Here is a 12,539-nt window from a genome sequence, read left to right as displayed (position 1 = left end):
ACAGGAGTCAGGCCATGGGAGACCTGGAGTATCTCTGAGTTCCTGCCTCTTGGACCTCCCATCACTACCCTGGCACCTGCTGACTCCCTCCCTGAAAGATGGGGATTTAACTTTGAATTTCCTGTCATTTGTATTGGGTGCCAGCTCAGTGTCTGCCGTCCATGAGATGCTGAAGCATACTTGTTCTTTCCTGCTGGTGCCTGGAGAGTGCTTGTTAGCATTTTTATTACTTGAGCCATTAGCCCTGACAACTGACTCCTGCATCTCCAGCTCTGGGGGCGGGGGGTGGGGGGCGGTGGAGATACCCTGGCCCAGGGCTTCTATAGCCTCTCTGTGGCTGCCTTGAGGTGGGTCTGTTCTCTTGGGTTCTCCTCCTGAATGCCCACTGGGTGTGGGAAGCCAGAGTCTGTGGACCAGGGCCCAGGGGACCACGTACTGGTTATTCTAGTGGGCAAGCAAGTCACAGGACCCCTCTGAGCTTCCACTTTCCCACCTGATCAATGGGAAGAATAATCCTGGCTCTAGCTATCTCAGGCAGTTGCCCTGAGCTTCAAAGAAACTTATATATTATCCTTTAAAAAATTTCTTTTTGAGCCTTGTCACAAGTCAGAAAGGGAGGCAGTGTTATAAAGGTTTATACTCATTTAATAGATGAAGAAATTAATGCCAGAAAAGTTGAGCAATTAATCCAGGATCCTCCTGATAGTGCTTGGTGGAGGCATGGTGAGATCCTAGCTCTTGTCCTCCTAACATACTAATAACCAAGCACAATGCCCTGAAGTCCTGCTTGTACCCTCGCTGTAGACTCCTGCTGGTGTCCTTTAAATCCTCACCCAGACCCTCCAAAACCCAAATCACTCTTTGTTCAAAGTCATCCTTCCTTTAAGGCATGCATGACCATCCATCTGAGTTTGCTTGGGATCGATCCAGTCTACATCTCTTGTTGTGGGATAATTGGTAATAGCTCTCCCTTTCATTTCTCAGTGTCCCAGGTTGGATGATAAATTATATGATCATCCTATTTAAATCCCCAGTCACATGCCTACAGACAGTCTGATAATGTCCACAGTCCTCAGTCGTAGCATTCTTTTCTGACCATCCAGAGTACCAACAGCCTGGCTATGTATGTGATTTAGCTCCTAATCCACAACTTTATGGCTACTATTTCTTAGTAGCCATTTCCTTCAACACTGGGTCTTCAGTTTGAGTTGCAGGACTGTGTCTTACACCCTTATTCCCTGCCCTGACCTCATCTAGCGAAGTGCCCTGCTAATCTTCACTTTGATGTGTGTGGTCATTGGCTGATAAACTGCAAACACAAATGCTGAGAGGGCTGATCATTATTTAGGGCAGGTATTCTTCAACTTCAATTCTTCAACTTCTTAGCTGGGCTTCTGGAAGTGTCTGTGGGTCCCCCTGACTCACGGCGATGTGAAAATATATGTGTGCGTGTGTGCATTTTTCTGGGGAAATGGTACAAAGCTTTTTTTTTTGTCTTGTCATATCCTCAAAGGGCCGATGACCTCCTAAATGCTAAGAGCCTGACTTGGGTAATTCACTCTTTTCTGCCAGCCAGAACCCAACTTATAGGTACCCTAATGCTTCCTCTTTCCTGGAGTATTGAGGAGTTCCAGGATTGGGGGATCATTAATATTCTGAGTGGCTCCTTGGATGTCAGGCAGGGTGAGGAGATGGGGGCAGGCAGGCGGCTGAGTTATCTTCACTCTGCCCCTGGGGAAACTGTGGCGGGGTGAGGGAGAGCCAAGTCCCTTGGATATTACCCAAGGTCATGTGCTGTAGCCGGCTGGGCTCGAACTCATTCTCATCTGCTGGACTGAAGCTTCAGAGCAGAGCAGTTAAGGGTACAGTGAGATAGCAAGGAGATGTGGGGTGGGATCCCACTTTTACCACTAACTAGCTGTATAATCTGGGGACGTTCTTGAACATCTGTGTAGGTCAGTGTCTATATTTATAAAGCACAGCTAATAAAACCAGCTACCGCAGAGGTTATACTATAGGGGATTCAGTGGGATCAGTCATGTAAAATATGTTCAGAACCTTGTGCATAGTGAGTCCTGGACATGTCATAGCTGGTGTGACCCTAAGTTTTAGAATAATGTGCTTATCCCTCCTAGTCTAACTCACAGACTTCCCAGCTTGTCCACAAGCTGACCCTCAGGTCCCTCTCCACTTGTGACCTGAAGGTCAGTGATCAGGGTAGGAGTGACTTGAGATCCCAAGTTAGGGTCCAAGGACTGACTGGCATTGGGATTTACCCAGTATACTGTGGGCACAGAGATTCTCCCTAGTGGCATGGCTATTTAAAGAGATGGGTCTAGAGGGTGAAATGGCTAGACAGTAGCCATGACTGTGTGTGGGAGGCCCTGAGGCTCAGTACGTGCAAGCAAAGGTCCCTGGGGTCACAGGACAGGCTAGGGGCAGGAGGAGGCGCCCCAGCTGAGGGTCTTCCCTGCTGCTAAGCTGCTGTGTGATCCTGGGGGAGTTACTGCCCACTCTGGGTCAGCTGCTTCATCGCTAATGTAAGGAAAAGTGGGAGTCATCATCTCTCAGGTTTCTTTCTGCCATACATTTTTGTGATTTGAAGTGATAAACAAAGATTTGATTCAGTTTGAACAGCTGATCTTCGGATCAGAATGTTGACTATATTTTGTTTTTCTTTCTGTGGCTAGTTCTCCCCACCCTACCTCTAGCCACAATAGAGACTAAATAGAGTTTCTTGAGGACAGGCCTTGCCTTCTCTAATTGTCCCCAGAGCTTGGCCCTAGGCCAGAGCATACAGTAGGCTCGCAGGAACAAGCTGACTGGCCCACACATGTCCTGACTCAAGATGGCACAGAGCAGTGGTTCTCATCTTTTCTGGCACCAGGGACTGGTTTTGTGGAAGACAGTTTTTCCATGACCAGGGTAGTGGCTCCTGCCATGGTTTCAGCATGATTCAAATGCATTACATTTATTTTGTACTTATTTCCATTGTTATTAATATTCCATCGGCTCTACCTCAGACCACCAGGCATTAGATCCTAGAGTTTGGGGACCCCTGGTATAGAGGAGATCATTATTATTTTGATGAAAGCAGTTGCCTCCTCTCAACCCCACTGAAGGCAGAAGCAAAAGACTGAGCATGTTACAATCAGAAAGACATGGGTTAGAGCATAAGGAACATTAATTAGATGCTTAGAGTTCGTGAGAACTGAGAGTGGTCTTTCTGACTGCCTCATTGTCATGGGTGAGGAAAGGGAAGGGTGTGGGAGATCTGAATGAGTATTTCAAGGTCACCCAGAGACTCAAGGGCCCAGCTGGTCTTGGATCCCAGGTCTCCTGAGTCAGAGTCCTTTCTGCCAATCACATTGTCTCCAGACTTCATCACTGTCATGGTGATGTCAGCGTATCCTTCCAGGGACATCCTTAAGATGAGAGAGGCAAGGGAGCTGGAAGGGTTGGGAAGCTGAGGGCAAGTCCCTGGGACCTTCTGAAACCAGCTTCACATTGCAAACAGAAGCTGTCTTGACTGTGGAGCCTGGAAAAGCATTTTAAGTAAGCCAGAAGGCAGGCACCACACCTTTGGCAATCATTCTGAAGCTGCTAGGTTGTGGGCTCTTGCTGCCTAGCTATTCAGGGCCACCCTGCACAGTGATGGGGGGTGGGGCAGAAAGGGCTGTGGGTGGACCCGTTTGCATCTAGCCACAGGGCAATTGCTTTGCTTCATTCCAAAGGACATAAGTCTGTGTTCTCCTCCACGTGCAGGCGCTTCATCCGAGCTAAAGAACAACTGATGATATTCCCGTCTTGTGTGTTTCTCCAGGTTGTAAAAATTGCTAGAGCTGTGCATGTGTGGTTGGAAAACAAATGGGAACAGTTGTACATTTTGCTCTACATTTCTCCCTCATTCAGAAATGCTCCTCTCCTCTCTTGGATGGAGAGAGCAGGTCCTGAGAGTCATTTGCACCAAAACAACTTGCTGTTGCCAGCTCACCACTGTGTCTGATCCTTGGACATTCCTCTGAAGTGAGCCCTGCCCTCTGTGCCCAGTCCCCTTTGGAAATATAGTCTCTCTCAGGAGGCATCAGAGGCATCATGAAGCATGGTATGTGTCAAGACTTGGAGAACTAGTCTGTGCTTGAGGTACTTCTAGAAACTTCTAGAGATTTCTAGGCATTCAGAGAATGATAAAGCTGGGCAAGTCCCCAGAACTTTCTAAACCAGGAATGTTAAACACACGGCTCACATGTATCTGTCTAATCCTGCTTCCACAGCAGACATATCACTGAGTGTTTCTATTCCTCCCTGTTGAATCTGGATTCAGCCTCAGAATCCTCTGCAGAGTCAATTGATTGGAAGGTCCTGACCATTTTCTATCCCTGTTCTTTGCCCGTTCTTCAGTGCAAACAAAATTGATGATTGCAATGCTGAGAAGCAAGAAAATAGAATCAGAAATGCCGAGAAACATTTTCAGGGTCCCATCCTGACATGTGCCCAGACAGCAAAGATAATGAAGAAATCTAGAAAATCAAGGCAAGAGAGCAGAGTCTCTGAGAGCCTGCAAAAATGATTCAGTTTTATCCTTGTGTATCTCAAGTCCCCTTTCAAATACAGCATCACCGGCTTCCCCTTCTTAGCATAAAGCCTAAGCAGAAAATAGATCTCTTGTGCTGTCAGGAATGACTAGTCCATACTATTAATTTTTTAAATTTTGTTTTTCAAATTTCTACAAGACCTTTCTTATATGTCAGAGTCACAAACACAATGCAATGGTGGTCCAAACTTCCAGTGTGCTTCACCTTTTTTTTTTTTTTTTTAATAGCTACATCCCACCTGACACTGATGCTGAAATCCCCTGCGAGGCTCCCATGGAGTGGGGCCACCATCGTTGCCAGACTCACCTGCTGCAGAGCTCTCTGGATGTCGATGCCCTGGCCCCAGGGCACGGCTGGGTTAGCCAGGCAGTCCCCAGCGTTCCCCCGGCGGGAGATATCGATTCTCTGCCTCCGCAGGCTCTGGAAAGCCTCAGCCATCACCTTCACCCCATCGTAGGTGAGCGCAGAGGTGTACTGGTGGGAGGAACAGAGACAGTTGGGTGTCAGAGAGAGAGCTGGCAGGGAGGCAGATGGGAGCTGTATCTGGGAAGAAGCTTGCTGGTGATGAGGGTGCCTGCAGTGAGCCAGGGATGGGGGGTTTGGTGGGGCCGGGGAGCAGCTGTAAGCAGGAAGCACCTGTCTCTCAGATGGGGGCTGCTGCTCCACCTCCCTAGCCAATATTGCCCTCCTGAACTGTGAGTTCAGTATTACTGCTGGTTGTGAGGTTCAAAGAGAATTCTAGAATTTTCTATCCAATCCACTTTAAAATGTTGGTTCATTTGGGGGGGAAAGGCATTGATTGAATACAAAACACCGAAATTAAATATAACACATCTGTATCTGTCTGGTACAGTCCATGAAAACGACTTGGTTTTCTCTCTGTCACCAATTGGGAGCCAAGAACAGCTTACTCCATCCCTGGTGACACTAAAAGCAAAAAAAAAGAATAATCTGAGATGGGTAAGCTCTTAATTATTTCTGCATGCAGCTCACTCAAGTGGCAAGTTTATATTCCACAAAATTTCCTCTTGTGCTTCTTCATGCTAAGCTTCAATTTTATCCCCATCTTATCTAAGAAGGTACTAAAATATTGAAACAAAAGCAAGATAAGAATCCAGAACAACATTTCCCAGCACTGGCAATCATATCTATTCTCATTAATTTGCCTCTGATGTCTAGCATGTTCTCTGGTACATCCTAAAGTTCACAGTTCAGTCTTGTAGAATGAATGTATAGGTATTTTTCCAGCTTTTAACTTTGTTCCTTTTGCTTTTGGGGCTTTCCTGGTGGCACAGTGGTAAACAATCTACCTGCCAAGCAGGAGATATAGGTTCAATCCCTGGGTTGGGAAGATCCACTGGAGAAGGAAATGGCAGCCCACTCAAGTATTCTTGTCTAGGAAATCCCATGGTCAGAAGGAGCCTGATAGGCTATAGACCATGGGGTTGCAAAGAACTGGACATGAGTTAGCCACTGAGTGTGCATGCACACGGACACACAAACACTTCCTTTTTAAAGTAAAGACATTTCACTTGGTTATCTTTATAATCATTTCCAATCTTTTGGAAATTGGGTGGAATATTCACATGTTAATTAATGAAACTGTTCTGTAGTTTACTCATTGCTTGAAATCACATTTGTGATTTTGTTTGCAAAAGCTCATGTTGAAGTGTCTTTATTTCTAAGTTCCCGAATCAGTTTGAGCAAAACTGGGATGACAGTGTCTTGGTTCAGTGGCCTGACATTTACAAAATGAAACTGACCAAGGGCCTGAGAGAGTTGGCAAGGATCCACAGTTGGCCCTGGATAAACAGATTTAGCCTCAGAATCCTTCTCAACACATTGTTCCCCATAGCCACTGCCAAACTGTTAGATTTTATGTGGGAAAGAGAAATTATCCTTTATTCTTATTCTGGAGTGAAAGCAAATGTCGCTCAGTTGTGTCTGACTCTTTGTGACCCCATGGACTATACAGTCCATGGAATTCTCTAGGCCAGAGTACTGGAGTGGGTAGCCCTTCCCTTCTCCAGGAGATCTTCCCAACCCAGGGATTGAACCCAGGTCTCCTGCATTGCAGGAGGACTCTTTACCAGTTGAGCCACAAGGGAAGCCCAAGGATACTGGAGTGGGTAGCCTATCCCTTCTCCAGTGGATCTTCCTGACCCAGGAATCAAACTGGGGTCTCCTGCATTGCAGGCAGATTCTCTACCAACTGAGCTATCAGGGAAGTCCATCTTTATTCTAAACCATTATCAAATAGAAAACAAAATAGATTTTAGCCGCAGGGTTTAAAGCTGCCTTGCTGGGAATGAGAGGCTGGTAGTCTGCATGATATTTGGGAGTTGACTTTCTGAGGCAGAAATGTACTGGTTATTGCTTAGTTAGATTTCCTTGACTTTTAGCCAGATATGCAGCTGACCAGAAGGACCAGCCCACTGCACAAATCTAGGAGGCTCAATTCATGAAGAAATAAATGCTAATATCATCCCCCTGGAGTTGTGCAATATGGTGGTCCTACCCAGAGTAGAGACACCATTTTCCAGTTCCTGCTATAGCTACCTGGGATAGGTTCCTGAGATGTGGCCAATAGCAGGTGAGGGGAAGATCTGTATGTGACTGCTGGAAAGAGTTCTTAAGGGAAACAGTTTTGCTTTCTATTTTCCTTTTCCCTTCCTGGTGGGTAGAATACTGAGGTAACTCTTGGTGGTTCTGCAGCCATTTTGGGCTATCAGGTAGCAGCTATATGCTGAGGATAGCAGAATAGGAAGATAGAAAAAGTGTCTAAGTGTTTAGTGATTGTGAAACCATTATGCAAGCCCCAGATTGCTGACTTCTGAATTTTGTTTATATGAAAAAGGAGCAAAATGTTTATCTTGTTAAAACCTTTGTCATTCTGGAATGTTCATACCCTCAGTCTTTATGGATCTACTTTCCTTAGTTTGTTCCTCTTAGAAAGTCTGTCCTTTTCTTACGGCGAATACTACCCAGGAATCTAGGGCAGGCGAAGGGACCAGCAGGGTCCTTTCTTGCCTTAGGACTCTTACCTTAGGTCTCTTCCAGTCCACCCGGGTGTGGTCCCGAGCATCACTGTTCTTCCACTGCTGCATGATCTTGGCTGGGATGGTGTCTGTGTAGTTCACCAACTGGAAACCTGTTACGTTTGCTCCACTCTCCTTGAATTTGTTTAAGTCAATGTCCATGAAACCCTGGGTAGTGAGGAAGGGAAAGAAGTTAGAATATGGATGCATCAATTTAACCATGTTACCGAATCACAGCATTTTCCACCCTGTTCAGACTTAAGCTGAAACTGCCTTAATGGGGAGGCAGTTGCAGTTCCCTTCCTTCTGACTTCTGTTATCACTCACTTGGTGTGCTAAGTTAGCACATTGGTTAAGAGCACTTGCTCAGGAGCCAGCCGTGCCTGGGCTGAAGGGTAGGCTCTGCTACTCAGAGCTATGAGTTACATACTCTACCTTGGATAAGTTCCCTGATGGTTTCCTGTATGAATAATGGAGGTTAGGAGGATGGGGAGAAAAAGTACTGCAATGATGCATGTCAAGTCCATGTTGCAAGACTGAGTGATCAATAAACAGTGGCTGGGATTATTATAACAACACAGATATGTGATAGTTTAAAAAACATGAGGAGGGACCTTTGTCCTTTACCGTCATCACTCTGCCCTTTCTGACTGGAGAGGCATCTGAAGTCTCTCCGGGGCAAGCTTCTGTGGGCGCCCCAAGGTCCCCAGCACGTCCCCAGCATGTCTGGAAGAGGCTGGATGCTGATTATGCCTCCCTGCCTCCCCTCAACCCTCTCTGCCCGGTGCTTTTTCCTGTGCTGCAGGCAAGGTCTTGCAAGTGAGGCCCGATCAATTCTCCTATCCACAAAGGATTTCTTATTGGGAATGAAACTTTCCTCCCCATTTGGCAAAGTTCATTCAAATTCAGGAAGCCTTCAAGATAGAAAGGAAACCTTGTATCTGTATAATGTATTCCACAGTGTACTGTACTTTCAAATCTATGGCTGCATTTTAGTTTAATGCCTTTATAAGGTATTAAAAAGCAGAGACATTACTTTGCCAACAGAAGTCTGTCTAGTCAAGGCTATGGCTTATCCAGTGGTCATGTATGGATGTGAGAGTTGGACTGTGAATAAAGTTGAATGCCGAAAAATTGATGCTTTTGAACTATGGTGTTGGAGAAGACTCTTGAGAGTCCCTTGGACTGCAAGGAGATCCAATCATTCCATCCTAAAGGAGATCAGTCCTGGGTGTTCATTGGAAGGACTGATGCTGAAGCTGAAACTCCAGTACTTTGGCCATCTCATGTGAAGAGTTGACTCATTGGAAAAGACCCTGATGCTGGGAGGGATTTGGGGCAGGAGGAGAAGGGGACGACAGAGGATGAGATGGCTGGATGGCATCACTGACTCGATGGACATGAGTTTGAGTAAGTTCTGGGAGTTGGTGATGGACAGGGAGGCCTGGCATGCTGTGATTCATGAGGTTGCAGAGAGTCAGACACTACTGAGCAACTGAACTGAACTGAACTGAACTGAAGGTAGAAATTGTACATCTGTTTGCCAGATAAAGAAACTGAGGTAGAGAATTGCTTGCACAAAGTCATTCAGTGATTTAATGGCATAGAGGGGACAGGAACTAAGACCTTCTGAAGGCCTATTCTCTTGTCATAAATTCAACAAACATTTTTTGAAAGCCAGTGTACTATTCTAATGCTATCCTAATGCAGTGTATTATTCTAATAGTGAGTAAAATAAGTTCCTTCTCTTATGAAGCTTACTTTCTAGTGGGAAGAATGGACCATAAACAAACTATTGTGTATAAAATAAGCTAAAAGGATATATTGTACAATACAGGGCAAATGTTTTGTAATAACTCTAAATGAAATATAGCCTTTAAACATTGTGAATCACGAAGAATTGATGCTTTCAAATTGTGGTGCTGGAGAAGACTTTTGAGAGTGCCTTGGGCAGCAAGGAGCTCAAACCAGTCCATCCTAAAGGAAATCGGTCTTGAGTATTCATTGGAAGGACTGATGCTGAAGCTGAAGCTCCAATACTTTGGCCACCTGATGCGAAGAACTGACTCATTGGAAAAGATCCTGATACTGGGAAGGATTGAGGGCAGGAGGAGAAGGGGATGACAGAGGATGAGATGGTTGGATGGCATCAGTGACTCAATGGACATAAGTCTGAGCAAGCTCCAGGATATGGTGAAGGACAGGGAAGCCTGGCATGCTGCAGTCCATGGGGTCGCAAAGAGACACACCTTTGCAAGTGAACAACAGCAATATGGTATTTATTATACATCAACTATATTTCACTTTTTAAAAAGTAAGCATGCAGCAGTGTATAGGGTAGAATCCAGTAGAGGATACTGTGCCGTAGGTAGCTATGAGTCCTCTGAAGGAAGATTAAGTGGGGAAAGAGGATGAGGAGAGGAGGGCAGTGCCTGGCCCCTGGAGGCGTGGTCCAAACCAGCCGCCCTGAGGAGGTGGTGTTGACACACGGACCTGACTGATGTGAAGCTGTGGCATGAGCTCTGGGGGAATCTGGGGAAGAAATGCTCTTCCTTCTGAGCAAAGGCTTAGAGATTGGAGGATGCTTAGCATATTCTAGAAACAGTAAGAAGACTGGTATGACTAGCACAGCACGAGAGAGAGAGAGAGAGGGTGGAAAATGCAGTTGGGGGGTGGGGGGCACCCCAGGGTTGGATCCTAGAAAGCTTTGTGATCATCTGGGTTTCTCTTTAGGTATAATTGGTGCCCACTTCAGGAATTTGGGCAGGGATCACAAAGTCATTGCTCTCTGAACTCTGTGGCTTAGGGAAACTGCCAGATCCCAAGGGGTGAAATGGGGGAATGAACACGGAAAATAGTTTGGTGGATTGAGGCTAGGAAGAACTGTGGTCTGGCAGCTCTAAGCCCCCATCACTACCTCAGCTCTGCCTGGAGATCCTAAGACATTGTCCCAGTCTCTTGATTTCTCATTGATTCGATCTGGCTTCTTTACCTAAAAGATCTGGTCATCAACTAGTGTAAGTTGAATATATGAAGCAGGGCACTCAAAGCTGGTGCTCTGGGACAACCCAGAGGGATGGGGTGGGGAGGGAGGTGAGAAGGGGTGTTCAGATGGTGGGACACAAGTACACCCATGGCTGATTCATGGCAAAAACCACAACAACTAGCCTTCAATTAAAATGAATTAATTAATTAAAAAAAAAAGAATAGAATTTAAAAAATAAAATATCTGGTCATCAGTAACTTCATGATTCAAAGACCTTCCCCCCATCCTATGCCTCTAAAGTTCAGTGATTCTTTATTATTCCTATTTTATAAACAAACTAAGCTCAGCTCTACTCTGAGCCTTTGCCCAGCTATTCTCTATGCCTGGAAGTGAGTTCTCCCTGGCCAGCTCGTGTCCATCCTTGGGTCTCAGCTAAAATGCAGTGTCTTCGGAGAGCTTTCTCCTGTAACGTGCTTAGTTGCTCAGTTGTATCCAACTCTTTGCGACCCCATGGACTAGGGTCTGCCAGGCTCCTCTGTCCATGGAGGTGTCCAGGCAAGAATACTGGAGTGGGTTGCCATTCCCTTCTCCAGGGGATCTTCCTGACCTAGGGATCAAACTGGTTCTCCTGCACTGCAAGTGGATTCTTCACCATCTGAGCCACCTGGGACTCCTTATCTAAAGACCCAGTTCTCATCCTTGATAGATGCCCTTGGTGTTCTGCTCATTTCCACATCTCCCCAATAGACACTGATATTCCACTTTTTATACTAACTACAGCTACCTATTACTTCACCCACAGGTAGGGTAAGCCAGATGTATTGAGGAGTTCATACACCCAGAGCAGCTCTCTGCTCTTGGAGAGTTAGTAGAATCCATAGCCCTCTCCCTTGGGTGGGTTACCATGAGGTACACTCTACAGCCAAGTCTAGAACTTCTGTAAGGGATGGAGTTCCATAGCTCCAGAGATAAGTGCCTTGATTATGCACCTTTTTCAGCTGCCTGCTTTTCCATCCCTAACTTCTTGTTGTTGTTCAATTGCTCAGTGGTGTTTGACTCTTTGTAGCCCCACGGACTGCAGCAAGCCAGGCTTTCCTGTCCTTCACTATCTCCCAAAGTTTGCTCAAACTCATGTTCATTGAGTCAGTGATGCCATCCAACCATCTCATCCTCTGCTGTGCCCTTCTCCTCCTGCCCTTAATCTTTCCCAGTGTCAGGGTCTTTTTCAATTTGTAAACTCTTACATTCCTACCTCACGTCCCTGATTCCCTGATGTTATTTCTCAGATTAGCCTCCAAAGAAGCTACTTGTATTTGAATTGCTGTCTTAAGACCTGGTTCTAGTATAACTCAATCAAGTTACTTCCAACATGCAGTCTAGTCAGTTCCTTCTCAGTGCTCTACTTATCACCCATTTGAGATGATCTGGTTTGCTCATTTATTTCCTTGTCCTCTCTCCTTGTGTTGGAATGTCAGTTCCATGAGAGTAGGGATATTTTTCTGTTTTGTTCATGGTTGTGTCCTAGAACCCAGCATCTAGCACCATGTCTGACACAAAGTGGGTTCTCAATACATTTTTATTGGGTGAATGAATAAAAAAAAGCCAAAGACATTTCTCAAGCAACAATGCTAATTTGTCAGGGAAAGTATGATCTCCAGGCAATAAATCCAGTGGATGATTTAAATTGTTTGGCAAGGGAAGCTCATGTTGGAAATGCATTTAGTGACTAACTTTACCTACAGCTATCGTTTACAGACATTCACAGGGGTCTGCTGAATTGTGCAAGGATTCTAGCAAGCTTTTAGTGCAGATGAAATTGGAATTAGGTTCTTATACCCAACAGGCATCCTAAGACATTCTACCACCGAAGAGTACAGCCACCCCACCCCTGGTTAAAGGCTAATGCACAGTGGAGAGATT

General features: G+C 45.7%; 1 protein-coding gene across 5 annotated transcripts in view; it reads right to left on the bottom strand.

Moving 5' to 3' along the window:
- Positions 1-12,539, bottom strand: part of GRIA1 (glutamate ionotropic receptor AMPA type subunit 1) — a 342,928-nt gene that overhangs the window by 117,434 nt on the left and 212,955 nt on the right. For all 5 annotated transcript variants that reach the window (XM_065918962.1, XM_065918961.1, XM_065918963.1 and 2 more), the window contains exons 6-7: positions 7,640-7,801; positions 4,902-5,069 (exon numbers count right to left, since the gene is read on the bottom strand). In XM_065918962.1, coding sequence (XP_065775034.1) covers positions 4,902-5,069; positions 7,640-7,801 — 330 coding nt within the window. The remainder of the gene's footprint in view (positions 1-4,901; positions 5,070-7,639; positions 7,802-12,539) is intronic.

Source organism: Muntiacus reevesi, chromosome 1, assembly GCF_963930625.1.
Source record: "Muntiacus reevesi chromosome 1, mMunRee1.1, whole genome shotgun sequence".
NCBI classification, from domain to species: domain Eukaryota; kingdom Metazoa; phylum Chordata; class Mammalia; order Artiodactyla; family Cervidae; genus Muntiacus; species Muntiacus reevesi.
This window is presented reverse-complemented; position numbering and strand designations above follow the sequence as displayed.